This window comes from Prunus mume, linkage group LG7, assembly GCF_029339155.1.
Source record: "Prunus mume cultivar Tortuosa linkage group LG7, ASM2933915v1, whole genome shotgun sequence".
In the NCBI taxonomy this organism is placed as follows: domain Eukaryota; kingdom Viridiplantae; phylum Streptophyta; class Magnoliopsida; order Rosales; family Rosaceae; genus Prunus; species Prunus mume.
In genome coordinates, this window is record NC_142704.1 from 6,910,267 (window position 1) to 6,926,368 (window position 16,102).

At 39.1% G+C, this 16,102-nt stretch overlaps 1 protein-coding gene, 1 long non-coding RNA gene and 1 pseudogene across 5 annotated transcripts; 1 reads left to right on the plus strand and 2 right to left on the minus strand.

The window, feature by feature from the left end:
- Positions 1 to 5,147: 5,147 nt before the first annotated feature.
- LOC148915342 (uncharacterized) lies at positions 5,148 to 5,605 on the minus strand. Its single transcript, XR_016122153.1, has 2 exons — positions 5,532 to 5,605; positions 5,148 to 5,446 (listed from the first exon to the last, which is right to left on the minus strand). It is a non-coding gene; the product is annotated as an uncharacterized LOC148915342 (long non-coding RNA).
- A 23-nt stretch (positions 5,606 to 5,628) lies between these two features.
- Positions 5,629 to 9,027, minus strand: LOC148915343 (M phase phosphoprotein 10-like; annotated as a pseudogene). Its single transcript, XR_016122152.1, has 11 exons — positions 8,233 to 9,027; positions 8,059 to 8,117; positions 7,643 to 7,823; positions 7,419 to 7,528; positions 7,164 to 7,301; positions 6,786 to 6,854; positions 6,653 to 6,694; positions 6,414 to 6,482; positions 6,235 to 6,306; positions 6,084 to 6,137; positions 5,629 to 5,987 (listed from the first exon to the last, which is right to left on the minus strand). The product of XR_016122152.1 is annotated as a M phase phosphoprotein 10-like (transcript).
- A 1,331-nt stretch (positions 9,028 to 10,358) lies between these two features.
- On the plus strand, positions 10,359 to 16,056 carry LOC103338357 (Phox (PX) domain-containing protein). Of its 3 annotated transcripts, none has more exons than XM_089055857.1 (5): positions 10,359 to 12,437; positions 12,970 to 13,953; positions 14,568 to 14,793; positions 14,952 to 15,094; positions 15,407 to 15,454. In XM_089055857.1, exons 1-5 carry the CDS (start codon positions 10,710 to 10,712, stop codon positions 15,437 to 15,439), a joined length of 3,114 nt encoding a protein of 1,037 aa, XP_088911983.1. In that variant the 5' UTR covers positions 10,359 to 10,709; the 3' UTR covers positions 15,440 to 15,454. The 3 variants fall into 3 exon arrangements, with proteins under 3 accessions (XP_088911983.1, XP_088911982.1, XP_008239779.2); XM_089055856.1 differs by lacking the exon at positions 15,407 to 15,454 and adding an exon at positions 15,540 to 16,056 and having other exon boundaries at positions 10,363 to 12,437; positions 14,613 to 14,793; XM_008241557.3 differs by lacking the exon at positions 15,407 to 15,454 and adding an exon at positions 15,540 to 16,056 and having other exon boundaries at positions 10,364 to 12,437.
- Positions 16,057 to 16,102: the final 46 nt, after the last annotated feature.

Genomic DNA, 16,102 nt, shown 5'->3' on the forward strand with positions numbered 1-16,102 from the left:
GATGTGAAATTGAACAATTCTTGGTATGTGGACAGTGGTTGCAGTAACCACATGACTGAGATGAAAGGCTATTGATAGATATTCAAGGGATGTAACTTCCAAGGTGAAAATGGGGACCGGAGAGACAGTTCAAGTTGTAGGAAAAGGCACACTTGTGATAGAAACCAAGACAGTGCAGAAAACACATTCAAGAAGTGATGTTGGTGCACAGGTTTAGAAGAGAACTTGCTCAGTGTTGGTCGGATGATGGAACATGGGTATTGTTTAGTATTTGGAAAGGGAATGGTGACAATTTTTGATGATTGGTCACGCAAAATCCTATAGCTAAGGTTCCAATGACTATCAATAGGTGTTTCTCTCACAATGGTACTGCTACTCGGTTGGTGCCGAGCAAGTGTGACTCATTTGCAGACTTGGCATAAAAGCGGGCCATCTTAATGATCAAAGCATCGATACTGCAAATCAAGACATGGTTCATGGACCGCTTAGTCTGGAGAAGGATTTTGCATTTGTGAAGGCAATTTGGGAAAGCGAGAGACTCATTTCTGCAGAATCTACTTGAGAGCTCTTTCCACTTGAATTAGTCCACACCGACATCTGTGGTCCTATGCAGATTGCATCAATGTCGAAAACAGATATTTCATGTTATTCATTGATGACTATACAAGAATGGCTTGGGTTTATCTTCTAGAAATAAATCCAATGCTTTTGAATGTTTCAAGAAGTTCAAAGCAATGACAGAATTGCAGAGTGGACACAAGGTGAAATCACTTAGAAGTGACAGAGGTGGAGAATTCATGTCAAATGAATTTCTTGCATACTGCAGTGAGGCTGGAATACAAAGGCAGCTGACTGTAGCATATTCCCCTCAACAAAATGGAGTTGTTGAGAGGAAGAACAGGACTGTAATTGAGATGGCAAAGTCTATGCTACATGAAAAGAGACTTCCATATGAGTTTTGGGGTAAGTTGCTCATACATGTCTTCTCAACAGTGTCCTTCTAAGTCTCTTAAGAAAATGACACCATTTGAGGCCTTCACAGAAGAAAGCTGGTATTGCACACTTGAAAGTGTTTGGATGCCTATGTCATGTGCTTATTCCTTCTGTTTTGAGACACAAGTTGGAAGAAAGCAGTCACAAATGCATTTTGTGGGCTATGGATTGTGTGAAAAGGCTATAGGCTGTATGATCCTAAGGCTAGAAAGATTATCTTGTCTAGGGATGTCTATTTTGATGAAGAAGCCTCATGGACATGGGAGAATCCTAGCAATGCAGATGTGAGAATGCCTATGCGGATGGAAATCAAGGCACTGCAGAGAAGGTATTAGATGAACAATCTCAGTTTTTGGATACTCAAATGCAGATGGAAGAAGAAATTGCACCTCAAGGGAAGAAATGCTTGATGAGACTCAAAGGGTTGATCACACACCTCACAAGTGGAGGAGTATTAATGACATCATGACACAATGCAACATGTGCATTGTAGAACCCGACTTTGAAGAAGCAGATTTGGATGAATCATGGAGAAGTGCAATGGAGGCTGAATCGAGATGATTAAGGAGAACAATACATGGAAATTAGTTGATGTGCCATTTGACAAACCAAGAATTGGTGTTAAGTAGGTCTACAAGGTCAAACCAACCTAGATGGTACTTGCAGAAGAATAAAGCTAGGCTTGTGGCTAAAGGCTGTTCAAAGCCCGGAATCGACTATAATGAGACATTTGCCCCTGTGGCAAGACTTGACACCATCGAACCTTGATAGCCCTTGCAGCACAAAAGGAATGGAACCTATTTCAACTGGATGTGAAGTCTGCCTTTCTCAATGGCATTCTAAAGGAGGAAGTTTATGTTGAACAACCTCAAGGATATGTTCAAGAGAGCAAGGAAACCAAGGTGTACAGGTTGAACAAGGCTCTATATGGATCAAACAAGCCCTAAGGGCTCGTATGATGAAATAGATGCCTATTTCAACACTGCAGTTTTAAGAAGAGCTTAAGTGAAGCTACTCTCTATATCAAAACAAGTGACACCTCAGGTATTATCATTGTCTCACTCTATGTAGATGACATTATATATACTGGAAGCTGTCCTAAAATGCTTGAAGAGTTTAAACAAGATATGATGCAACACTATGAGATGACAGACTTGGGTATGTTGCACCATTTTCTTGGCATGGGAGTGGAACAAACTGATAAGCATATTTTCATTCATCAAAAGAAATATGCCATGAAAATTCTTGAGAAGTTTGGAATGAGAGACTACAAGTCGTGGCAATTCCATTAGTGGTGAATGAGAAATTGTGTAGAGAAGATGGAAGTGAAGCAGATGAAAATGAATTGATGCATTGTAGAGTCATCTGACCGCCACAAGACCAGATGTCATGTTTGCATCTAGCTTGCTTGCTAGGTTTATGCACAATCCTCAAAGAAACACATGGGAACTGCTGGGTGCTTGAGATACATACAAGGCACATTAGATTTTGGAATTGAGTTTGCAAAGGGAAAATAAATACTCTAATTGGGTATTGTGACAAAGGATCTGGAGTGAAGATGATATGAGGAGCACTCAGATATGCCTTCACACTAGGCTCAGCATGTTCTCTGGGCTTCCATCAAGCAAAACACAATTGCTTTATCTACAAATGCTGAGTATGTGAGCAACTTCACAAGCTAAGTGGCTCAGATTTGTGCTTGAAGATTTTGGTGAAGAATAGAAGGGACTCAATTCTATGTGACAACACCTCTGCAATTGCAATGGCAAGGAATCCAGTTCATCACCAAAAGACAAGACACATCAGAGGAAATTTCATTTTATAAGGGAAGCCATTCAAGCAAAAGAAATCGAATCTGGTGTCTTGCAAGACAGAAGATCGATATATTTTGACTAAGGCTCGCCTAAGGATCGGTTTGTGAGGTTGAGAAGCTTGCTTGGAGTGAAATCAGCTAAAGGATTAGAAGGGAGTGTTGAAATATAATCCTGCTGATTTCTTAGAGAGTCATGTTCACTGATTTCTTAGGCAGAAGTCATTTTCTATTTTCTGTTCTGTCTATTTTAAATGATGTAATGAGAACCATTAGATCATAGTCTAGGTGGATTCTCTAGCTTAGATTTGGTATGACACGTGTAAGCACCTAATAGGGTGACAGTTGTAATTCTGTTAGAAGAGAATCACATTTCTCTCTCTGTCATGACACACTATGTAAGGATTGTAAGAATTCAATAGAACAGTGCCTTCCTCATTTCTCTTCATTCTCTCTAGCTGAAATCTCCAGAAAATACATCTCTTCCTAATCTGAAAATACATATACAAACTAAGAATTCTAACACAAACAACACAAACACAACAAAAAATTCATCACCCAATCAAACAAAGATCCTACACAAGAAAACCGTCAAAGGACAAGTTCAAAATCAACCAACAAGCCCACTTGAATTTCAAGTGAAACCAGCTCTAGATCAGAATCTCCAAAATCCAGATTTAAGAAGCAAGTCATTCAAAACGAGATTTCTCACAAATTTGGTTCAAAAAAACCAAAACAGGCAGGTTTGAGTCTCCTCCAAATATGGAAAACCTCAACAAAATTCACAGGCAGCCTCTAGCCCACAAGCCCTCAAAATAATACTCCTGCGGGCAGATTGAGAAGCAGCTTCGCCCACTCAAAAGCTTCACAAAGCATGAGGTGCATCAAAGCTCTGCCAGAATCAGCCTTTGGTATCGATTTACAAGTTGAAGCTTAGCATCAAGGTTGTCAACGGTCCAAGTGTCTCGATCCGGCGGGGCATTTCCAGAAGAACCTTCCATCTCGGAAATGGAGTTCCAATGTAGATCTTCATCTCTAGCATGAGTATTTATTGTTATAGTTTTGTAAAAGGCGCTCGCTAAAAGCGATTTAAATTCCATCAACCATTCGCTAACAACCTCTTTATACTGAGATAAATTGTTAAAGTCCTCACCAGTCTGAGGCAAGAAAAGAACTTACTTGGGAGATATTCCTCACCCAAATTCACAATCGTTTGTTTGCAGAAATCAAGATAACTTGGGGCGCAAGTTATCCATTCCAAACTAAGTCTGCTAGAATTTTTATTACTAGCGATGCACGCACACCAAAGAAAGTGACTTGTTGACCAGTCTATGGTTCTCAAGGCAGTGGGGAACTTTGCCCTTCCATCATAGGAGTAAACGCAAAACGGGCAAACAATATGTTGCATGGGGTTCGAGTCACTCGCATGCCATGCTCTCATATATTTCATGGAGACTGCATTGTGGAGTGGTTAAGACAAGGTCATATTTGCCCTTTGTGCAGGTTCGAGTTGACACAAAATTAATTAATGATAGAACACAATTGTTTTGATCCATAATTCCTGACTGTGAGACTCTTCAGAAATTTTACGTTGTAAGACAATTATGATGTTTATATTATATGTCTCTATGTTTGATTGATTTTTGTCGATAAGAATTGTTTTTTCAATTCGAATTTTGCTCCATTGAAAGTAAAAGACCCTTCATTACACGTAAGTTTCTTATTTTAAAACACTTTTCGCAAATATGGTATCAGCTAAAAAGATTAAACAAACAACTATGCATAATTTTCAAATTGAATTTATGGATTATTTGTGCTTGTTATGTACTTGGACAACGCAAACTTAAATTGAATGAAAATTTGGGTTGTACTCCGATTAATGATCTAGGATTTTCTTCGTATATATGATTGTCAAGCGGGGTCAATGGTTGTGACCCTCTTCCTTCCCTTGCTTGGCACCCAATATCGAAAGCGGGGTCAATGGTTGTGACCCTCTTCCTTCCCTTGCTTGGCACCCAATATCGAAACCCAAAGGAGAACCAAGACTGGTAGGTGAAATTTAGGAAGGTTTATCTCGACAGGAAAGGGAAAAGTCAGGAAGGTTTATAGAAAACAAATGAGCAGGAATTATAATACAATACAAAATATGAATCAAACGAATATAAAAATACCACATGAAAGTCCCCGAAATTATTGCTTCAACAAAAGAAAAAACCCTGTACAATTGCTCAATTTCTTCTCCTCACCATTCTGAGTTTTGATGGAAGAGTGAAGAAAAAACCCTGTACAAGGCATATGAAAATTATGAACAAAACACTTGAAAGGGAAATTCTTACGTCCTTAATTTTTATCTTCGAATTTTGAGTAACAGTAAATAAAAATTTCAAAAAACAAACAAATTAAGGACGTAAGAATTTCCCTTTCAAGTGTTTTGTTCATAATTTTCATATGCCTTGTACAGGGTTTTTTCTTCACTCTTCCATCAAAACTCAGAATGGTGAGGAGAAGAAATTGAGCAAATGAGATCTTCAAGATGAACTCTCCCACCTTAGCCTCTTCTTCTTTTCCTCTTCTCTAATCTGTCAATCAGTTGCAACCATGGCTTAAGTTAAACTTATGCACCATCTAATTATCCTTCCTTCCCTGCAATACAAAGAACTGTTAGAGCTGAGGAAGCAAAACACTATATCCATTACAAAAGCCATTTACCATCGACCGTTGATAGCACCTTGCTGTGTCATGGCTTCTTTGCCATCCTTTTAGCTGTCTCGTGGCTTTTTCGTCGTCCTTTTTGCTTCCTAGCTGTAATGTGTCCACAGTTAAAGTTATGCAGATATTGGTAACAAAATGGGATGGGCAAGAAGATTTATGAGTACAATCCTAGTTGGAAGACAATCCTAGACATTCTTTCTTCAACAAGTCAACAACCAGATGTTTATTCCATTTGTGTGGAACAGAAGCAATCATCTGACCGAAAAGGGTCAGATGGATGAACATTTTGTCCCATTAGAGGATAATCTAACTTGTGTTGTCCAAGCTTACCTTTATATTTCCTTTTCTTGTTAGCTCTCCTCCTCTTTCTCTCTGCCTGTGTAAGTTCTGCTTCTTCTTTAATATCACCTTTGCCTGAAAACACTTCCTCAGGCGCTAGCATTGCTGCATCAGAGACAGCCACAGGTGCAATCTGCCCAAGGAGAGATATTATGATTGTCAATTTTCCAAAGACATTTGTGATAGAAAAAAATATAAAAAGAAAATGGAAATGCAGAGTTCACATTACCTCTTCCATCGCTAGAGCGGGGATATTAGCTTGTACAGTCATATCCTCGATAACCTATCCCAGGTACCATATAGCAAGTACATGAATGCCCACAAATTAGAAACGTATACGCTGCATATAAATAAATAAATTTTATGATTGAGAAGCATACAGGTTTTGGAGTGAAGTGGAAATGAGAAAGAGCATCCAACTTCAAGCAAAGTTTCTTGAACAGCTTGCTTGCCTGGTCAAAGATAACGACCACAAGAATAATAATTAGCACCTTTAGATACAGATAAGGACGTTAAATTTTGATTAGTAACATGGAAGAACAACAATCAAAACATGCACCTCTTCCTTCTGTTTGTCTGTGAATGACAATGGACCAGAAGCCACATTCGTCTTTTGAACGTACTCGTCCTGCAGAAATTAATAAAAATAGCTTCTCAGCATATTTTACTCAAAATTGAAAAATAATTTGTTAAGTATCACATTTAGATGCTAAGACAGAAATCCAGCCTAAGGAGATCAAACTTTGGAAGGTTGGGCAGCAAATCAAGTGATTGCATTTTGCATCAGGAGAACCATACCTCATAGACTTCAGCTAGACCCTTCTTGCTCTTATTCTCGTCCTATGTATTAAACAAAAGGATTAGACACATTGAACAAGTTACTTCATTTTACACACAATAAATCAAAATTCTATCAAATAGTAATGCTTACCAACTCTTTAATTTCTCTTGGTGCTTTAGAATGTAAAGTCGGAGCCTTTTGAACATCATCAAAACGCCCCTATAAAACACAACTGCAGTTTTAGAACTGGTTGTAATCCACAAACAAACACAACGAGAGAGAGAGTAGAAGAAACAAGCAACAATATCAAATAATGACAGAATGAGTAAGCTTAGAAAAAAATGAGAATTGAAAAAAATCTTTCTAATCTATAGTGATCAATATAAAGTGCCAAAAAACCTCCAGTAGAGTTGATTGATGAAAATGTGGTTCATTAGAAATAGCTGAACTTTGAACTTAACATTTTAGATAAGAAAATATGACATGAAAATAAAGTCCTGGAGCGTATCTATTAAAAATGTTGATTACCTGCTCGATTCTTTTCTGGATGATATCCTCAATCGATGCTGTAACCTCCTCTGTGATTACAGGGGGAGGTCTAACATTGTGTTCAAAATCTAGATCAACTTCTAGCGCACTGTTCTTTGGCCTTCTCTCTGCAGTTACCTGTTGTCGAAAGCCATAATTGATATATGTAATCCATTAAAAGATACATGGGTATCACAACATGCATAATACGACTATTAGTGTCCCAAAGAAGAAAATCAGAAACAGCAATGTTACCTCTCCTCGCATGGTCCAATTTTTTGGCTCCAAATTTGCTTTTTCCATCTGGTCTATTTCGAACGAAGTTTCTGAAGCTTCGTTTCATGGGTAGAAAGAGTTGTCTGCTTCTGTATTAAAAAATATATATTGAAATGAGATGAAACTCATTTGAAAATATGGAGAACCTATGAACTGCAAGACCATGCTCACAAATTTTGTTACACTACTTGATTTTCAAGTACCTTCTCATCTTTTTGTTCATCTTCATCATCATCTTCTTCAACTTCTTCTTCATCATCTTCATCTTCATCCTCATCCTCATCCTCATCCTCATTGTTTATGCCCAAATCTTTTGATCCATCAACCAATTTTGGTTTTCGTTTAGAAGGTTTTTCCTCTTTTCCTCCGTAGAAGTCTTCATATCTGTAGCAGAGAAGCAGCAGTGAAGCATATTTAAATGGATATATATATGCATGACCACAACAGATATGCACTGGTGAATTACATAAAATAGATATATATCAGAGAAACAAATGCAGAGGAACCAGGAATTTGCAGTCAATGATCGATCCATATTCATAGAATCAACTAATTGTGGTACAATAAACGTAGAAAGAAAAGAAAAACAAAATTATTGGATAAATCATAAATGTAGCACCTTGCAAACTTGTCTGCGTCTTCTTCATCCTCATCATCGCCAATGTCTAAATCTCCAAGCTAAATAGGCAAAATGAATCGAGTTAGAAACCAAAAAGACAAGCTTCAAAATCAGCAAAATTCTTAAGCCAAAAACCAAATAACTATCCAACAAAAAATTCAAGCAGGGCCTCACCAGCTCATCTTCTTCTTCATCATCATCATCATCATCATCATCATCATCATCATCGCTACCTTTCTTCTTTTTCTTCTTCTTCTTCTTTTCAGTCTTCATTAACCCATATTCCCTAGCTTCACTATCCTCCAAAGACTTCTTCAAATCCTTTATCTTAAAAAACCCATCATCTATCCCATTATTACCTTCAGCTTCACCTTCACTGTCTTCTCCCTCCTCTTCATCCTCACTCTCATTCTCTTCACCTTCTTCTTCGTCTTCTTCTTCCTCTTCCTCTTCCTCCTCCTCATCGTCTTCATCAAATTCATCAAATTCCTCATCAGAACCATCGATTTCGTTCTTTAAACCCTCATTTTCAGCTTCCAGAACCTTCTCTTGGCCTTGTACAAGCACCTTCAGCGTCTTAATCTCGTCCGGATTTTTCTCGAACCGTTTCAAATCTCGGCGGAGGCTCGAGATGAGCGGCTGAGATTGGAGGTCGATTTGCTGCCATATCTGCTCGGCGTCGAAGCCGTCTGTTAACAGCTGATCAAATGGCGATTTGGGCGTGAACGGTCTGAGGGAGGAGAAGAGGTTCTGCAAGGCCGTTCGAGCCGTTTGGGAGAGCGCGGAGCTCGGCGTCAGTAACTGCGTTGGGTCTGTGAGTTTCAGGGAGTTCAGGGCTTCGCTACTGATCGCCATGGGTGAGCGAGAATGCGAGCTCGGTTTGTATTTTGTTTCTTACAGGTTCGCTCCGGTTTGGGGTTTAGGGTTTTAGATGGGGAGTTGGTACTGTATGTAATTGGCTATAACTCGATGGGCTCACAATAGACACGACGCCGTTTGATCTACAGTGTTATGGGCCTTGTGAAATTGAAGACGTAGTAATATCCTAGCCCTCGTAGGACTACCATGACGAAATTCCTTCCCAAATGTCTCTCTCTCTTTGGATCCTTTCCGTACGTCTTCCCTCTCAACACACACAAATAAACTTTGCCTCTACGTGTCTTTGAATATCCTACTCCAATATGACAGACCTGCAATCGAATGAATGGCTCAGAAACCTCATGGATGATGGTATAGACCATCTTTTGAATGTAGAATGGCTCATAGATTTCATGCCTACTGAACATATTTTTGACGAAGCAATATCATCGTCAGATATGGTCGAATTTTCTCTCGTCCTGCCTTCCTTAGATGATCAACAAGATTTGAACTTGAATTTGAGACCAAAGCCTGCATCCCAAGCATCGGTTGAGGCCTTGGAGAAGTTGGTGTTCGATGTTGGGGTGCATGGATGAGAGTGATTTGCTTGGAAAATATGTTGCATGGGGTTCAAGTCACTCGCATGCCATGCTCTCATATATTTCATGGAGACTGCATTGTGGAGTGGTTAAGACAAGGTCATATTTGCCCTTTGTGCAGGTTCGAGTTGACACAAAATTAATTAATGATAGAACACAATTGTTTTGATCCATAATTCCTAACTGTGAGACTCTTCAGAAATTTTACGTTGTAAGACAATTATGATGTTTATATTATATGTCTCTATGTTTGATTGATTTTTGTCGATAAGAATTGTTTTTTCAATTCGAATTTTGCTCCATTGAAAGTAAAAGACCCTTCATTACACGTAAGTTTCTTATTTTAAAACACTTTTCGCAAATATGGTATCAGCTAAAAAGATTAAACAAACAACTATGCATAATTTTCAAATTGAATTTATGGATTATTTGTGCTTGTTATGTACTTGGACAACGCAAACTCAAATTGAATGAAAATTTGGGTTGTACTCCGATTAATGATCTAGGATTTTCTTCGTATATATGATTGTCAAGCGGGGTCAATGGTTGTGACCCTCTTCCTTCCCTTGCTTGGCACCCAATATCGAAACCCAAAGGAGAACCAAGACTGGTAGGTGAAATTTAGGAAGGTTTATCTCGACAGGAAAGGGAAAAGTCAGGAAGGTTTATAGAAAACAAATGAGCAGGAATTATAATACAATACAAAATATGAATCAAACGAATATAAAAATACCACATGAAAGTCCCCGAGATTATTGCTTCAACAATAATAATGTTTTTATTTTCTTAATTACCGTTGCTTAATTTTTTTTTCTTATTAAAAAAGAAAAATAAATTACATATGCATTTAGAACAAAAATAAAAATTCGACATTGTCGCAAGTTACACAGCTCCACCTGAAACTAAAAACTACCTTCTATTTTTTTTCATCATCTTCTTCATCTTCATCTTTAATTCAAACTTTGTTCGTCTCTCTCTGCCGACGTCCCGCCTCTTATTCAATCCTCGCTGCTACTAAATCTCAAACGCTGAACGCACTTCACAATCCGGGCTGCCATCAACTGCGGTCATTTCCATCGGAATTCCGTCGTCCAATCGAATCAAAGTCGTCGATTCCTCCCAGGTCTACTTCTGACTCTTCCGACTCTTCTCTCTCAATTTCATCTGTAAAGAACTCGAATTTATGACTCTCCAATGATCAATGGAGAGACGACTGCCGAGGCCGCCTCTCCCGATCCGTCCCTTTCTTTCGATCGCAAATCGGACGGTGACGGTGGCGATGCCTCGCCCCGATCTCCTCCGTCGCGGTACTCGTCGTTCGGCGAGTCCGAGTACGAGCGCTATTGTAGCGCCAACTCGGTTATGGGCACGCCGAGCATGTGCAGCACAATCACGGTATTCAATGATTTTCCGGAGCCCGAATTCGGGTCGCTAAAAAGTTCGGGTTTTGTGGACGAGAGTGGTGGTTTGGATAATTTTAGTTTGGGAGGGAGGATTGAGAGAAATCGAGAGGATCGGAGAGTTTCAGGTAGTGGTAGGATTGAGTTTTGTAAGGAGGATGATAGTATTGAATGTCGGCGGAATACGAACTATGGGTCTAGTGGGTTGGAATTGTATGGCAATGAGGATGCTCATGGAGTTGATGGTTTAGATGAATTGATGTCTTGGAAGCTTGAGAGTGGATCGTCGGGTTTAAGGGGGGTTTCACAATTGAAGTATGGTTCGGATAATAGTGATGAAGACAGTGAAAAGGGCATGGAAGTGCAGAGAGGAGTTGTAGGAAAAGGGAAAGCTAATGCTGAATTTGAACGTGTGGTGGCCCGAGAGACTAATGATTCGAATTGGGTTGGAACTAGTTCCCAATTTGTACCCAAGGTTGAAGAGTTTGATGGGGTAAAAATGGAGTTCTGTACTTCGGAATTTGATGGAAGAGAGATTGATAGGGAAGAAGGAACCTCATCTAGAAATGAGTACTCAGAGGATGAGGGGTCTATGTATGGTTCAGATGATGAGAAGAGTGGCTTTAGTCAACGGAGGAATGTGCACTATCATCAGAAAGCAAAACCAGAGAATGAAAATCCGTTTCTTATCAACTCATCTGTAGCCTTTGGTTCGGATGATTGGGATGATTTTGTGCAAGAAAGCGACGGAAGTAATATAGCTTCTTTAGCTAGGAATGTGTTCCGGCGCCAGATAGAACAGAAGGTTGAAACTGAAAGGAAAGTTTCAAATTCCACTTCCCTCGCTTCAGTTGAGCGTCAGAGTACATGTCAGACTGAGCAGGGAAAATATGTGACAAGCGTGCCCACAGAAAGCCAACTAGTTCAAGCTGATAAGAAATTGGCAGAATATGTTAATAGTTCCACGGTCCCTGCTAGTTCTCCAAATATTATTGAAACAGAAAGAGTAGAAGATGTGAGGGACATTCCTGTGGCCAGTTATCAAGTCCAAGCTATTGATGATCCGATTGAATTTACCGAAAGTTCTTTTACAACCCCAACTGGTTTTCAAAATGTTGAAGAACCAGAGCAAGAAGGTTCAAGAGACATTCCTTTGACCAAGAATCAAAATCCAGGTCCTGACGAAGCAGCAAAAGAAAGTCCTGATGAAAATGGTTTAAACATTATGGATGACGGCATTTCTAATGCGCATACACGTGTGAATGCTGGGGATGTCATTGGGATTGATGATGGTCAAGATTTAGAAAACAAAAATTTGGGGAATCTAAAAGTTAAACCAAATCCCCTTTCTGATATATCAACTAATCAGCTTAGCATCTATGCAACCAGACCTCCTGGAAAAATGAAGGGGAAATTCCTTGCAGACGATAAGCCAAGCATGCCGACATCAATTTTTGAAAATAAAATGAGGGAAAGTTCTGTTTCAGAAGATCTCTTTGAAAACTATCCTAAGCCCGTTAAGGTCAGTCATGCTTGTTAAGTTTGTAGACTTGGTTATGTCTCATGGAGTTGTCCACAATGTGTTTTGGTAAATTAGCACATTGACAACTGGGGTGTGTGTGTGTGTTTGTTGTGGGGGGGGGGCGGGGTTGTGTTGGTTGGTTTAAACTGGTAGACTCGTGTTACTTGTAGGATAATATAACTCATAGCTTTGAGAAGGCTCCATTATTGTGGTAGGCATCACAGTGATGATCTTTCAGATTTTATTATCATTATTTTATATCAAGTATTCCTGTCTATATTGATCTTTCTAAATTCAAGTATTTACTAGGTTTTATGTTGTGTTCTTGTTTAGTTATGTAAATGGCTTTCCAAGACTTTTCATGGGCATGGTTTGTTTACTAGTTATTGCACCAACTACCTTTTGCAAGAGAATATCTGGTTTATGATATTGGTGGTTATGTGCTATGGCAGTCTGATCTGATCTTATCCATATACGAATATTTGTGTGTGAAGTTGTCTCTAGCTAATTTCCTCTTTTACTAATGCTGCAGACAGATAATTTTGAGCTAAATGAATTCTACGATGAGGTTGTTAATGAGATGGAAGAAATTCTGCTCGACTCTGCTGAGTCCCCAGGGGCAAGGTTCGCTCATGGTAACAGGATTTTACAGTCACAGCAATCTCTACCGTTGAGAGATGGTGGATCGACTGCTTCTACTTCTGGCACAGATGATGCTTACTTGTTCAATCAGAATTCATTGAGAATTGATGGGGTCGAAGTGGTAGGTGCAAGGCAGAAGAAGGGAGATGTCTCATTCAGTGAAAGACTGGTGGGAGTGAAGGAATATACTGTGTATATAATAAAAGTGTGGAGTGGCAAGGATCAATGGGAGGTTGAACGTCGATATCGTGATTTCTATACACTCTATCGTCGATTGAAAACATTGTTTGCTGACCATGGCTGGAATCTACCTTCTCTCTGGTCTTCTGTAGAAAAGGAATCTAGAAAGATTTTTGGAAATGCATCTCCTGATGTTGTTGCAGAGAGAAGTGTTCTCATTCAAGAGTGTCTGCAATCCATTCTCCATTACAGGTTCTTTTCCAGTCCACCGAGTGCATTAATATGGTTTTTGTCTCCTCAAGATTCATTTCCTAGCTCCATGGCATCAAATGTGTCCGACTCTAATACTAAAAGGGCATACACCGAAAACTTTTCCACTTTGGGAAAGACCATATCACTTATTGTTGAAATTCGACAATACAAATCTTTGAAGCAGATGCTAGAAGCACAACATTATACTTGTGCTGGATGTCACAAGCATTTTGATGATGGAAAGACTTTGATACGGGATTTTGCACAGACATTTGGATGGGGCAAGCCTCGACTTTGTGAATATACTGGTCAATTATTTTGCTCGTCGTGCCATACAAATGAAATTGCAATCATACCAGCAAGGGTGTTGCATAACTGGGACTTTACTCAGTATCCAGTTTCGCAGTTGGCTAAATCTTATCTGGATTCTATACATGACCAGGTAATATGAAGACTGTGGCCTTCTTTATGATTTAAATTTTGTATCTGTTATGTCAATGAATTGCGACTGCATTAGTAAGCAACATACTGATAGATTTTGTCCTAAGAACATTCTTTGTAGCACTTTTGCTTTCGTGTATTTATGCTTCCACATAATGTGATAATGGGAACAATTTTTTTTTCCTTTAAACTTGCCACTGTACAAGGAAAAAAGAATGAATTAAAAGGAGTTTCTAGTACCAGGTACCATATGCAATGGTTGTTTGATACATGGACCAAATATCTGTTGTAATTGATGACAAGTCCATATATAATGCCATTTCCTGGTCATATCTGTTGGGATTCCATTTGATTCCAGGGGATTATGGAAATGGTTATGTTAAGGGAGACTACAAATACAATGTTAATCTTTGCACCAATCCTGTATCATAATTTAACTTATTGTACTCAACCAATTTATGGATCTATTTGTGCATTGAGATTGACACCCGCAAATTTCCTCCTTTCCGGCATTATTTTGAACATTTTAAATCCAAGTTAATTTTTCATGTATTTAACATTTCAAGTGACCTTCTGAACCAATACCTCATGTCCATGATCAACTTCGTTTTGCAGCCCATGCTTTGTGTCAGTGCTGTTAATCCGTTCCTTTTCTCGAAGGTCCCAGCCTTGCTTCATGTTATGGGTGTCAGGAAGAAAATTGGCACCATGCTTCCTTATGTTCGTTGTCCATTCCGTAGGTCAATCAACAAAGGACTTGGGGCTCGGAGGTATCTTCTAGAAAGCAATGATTTTTTTGCACTGAGAGACCTCATTGATCTTTCAAAAGGAGCCTTTTCAGGTTAGCTTCTAATCACAAGCTTTATCTTCATGCATGTATGCCATACTGGACTTTTAGTTATTATGAAAATAAAATAGATTACTTGATATGTGTGTGTGTGTGTGTGTGTGTGTGTGTATATATCTTTTCTGAAGGCTGACGTACTATTTTTGTGGCAGTGCTCCCTGTGATAGTTGAAACTGTCTCTAGGAAAATTCTGGGGCATTTAACTGAGCAGTGTCTCATATGCTGTGATGTGGGAGTCCCCTGTGGTGCACGACAAGCATGCAATGACCCTTCATCTCTCATTTTCCCTTTTCAGGTGAGCATCTGTAATTCTATTGTACAATTGTGGTTCCTGTTCACACGACTACTAAGATTTTTTTCTTCTGGCTTTTATTATTGATCTTATGTGTTCCCAAAATATTTATTGCATCAATTGGAGAACCAGATTTTGGCCATCAAATTAGCGGGCACCACACTATTCGGCTTTATATCTTTCCATTTTTACCATCAATTGAATCAAGCACTTAGTTTCCGTAACCCTACCCTAACATGATATCCTATGAGCTTATAGGTTTCCTTTTGAAATGAATAGCATATGTCTCACAATGTTTTATATTTTTGTAACCAGAGGAAATATCTCCTCATTCTGCAAATCATGTGAGCATTTTGTATCCTTTACTAGGAAACCTTGAATTCCTTATATTGCATTGATGAATTAATAAGTATAGTTGCTGCAATCTGACTGTAAAAGTTATTGGCAGGAGGATGAGATTGAAAGGTGTCCATCTTGTGAATCAGTATTCCACAAGCATTGCTTCAGAAAGCTCATGGACTGCATGTGCGGGGCACACCTTAGGGTGGACGAGCCGGCACAACTCATTAAGAGGGCAACCTCTGGGGTTGGTGCTGAGATCAGTGGGCTTCTAGACTTGTTTGGAGGAGGGTCGAGTTCTGGATTACTCTCTGGCTTATTTTCGAAGGTGAAGCCAGAGAAGCCAAGGGAGCATAAAGACGGTGACAATGTGATTTTAATGGGTTCTTTGCCCAGCACTTCCTTATAATTCTTCTGTATCTGCATTGTATCATATGTGCATTTTGGCTTGATTTGGAATGTAGAAACTTCATTCATTGCACCTCTTGATGTTAAATAATCAAAACTGGACATCCCAACTTTGTTGTAGCTAAATTCTTAAGGTTGGGCAAGAATATATTCTTTTTGGCTGGCCCCTATTTGTAATGTAGATGCTTAGTCAATATAAGTGCTGTCTCTTTCATTCACTTGCTATCTGACTTCTTGATTATGAATGTACATCTCAACTTTTTG

Bases quoted from the DNA above. Each gene is read 5' to 3' on its own strand.
- LOC103338357 (XM_008241557.3), top strand. From the start codon at position 10,710: ATGATCAATGGAGAGACGACTGCCGAGGCCGCCTCTCCCGATCCGTCC. The intron at 13,954-14,567 runs GTAATATGAAGA...TTCGTTTTGCAG, and splicing joins TGGATTCTATACATGACCAG to CCCATGCTTTGTGTCAGTGC. The intron at 14,794-14,951 runs GTTAGCTTCTAA...TTTTTGTGGCAG, and splicing joins TTCAAAAGGAGCCTTTTCAG to TGCTCCCTGTGATAGTTGAA.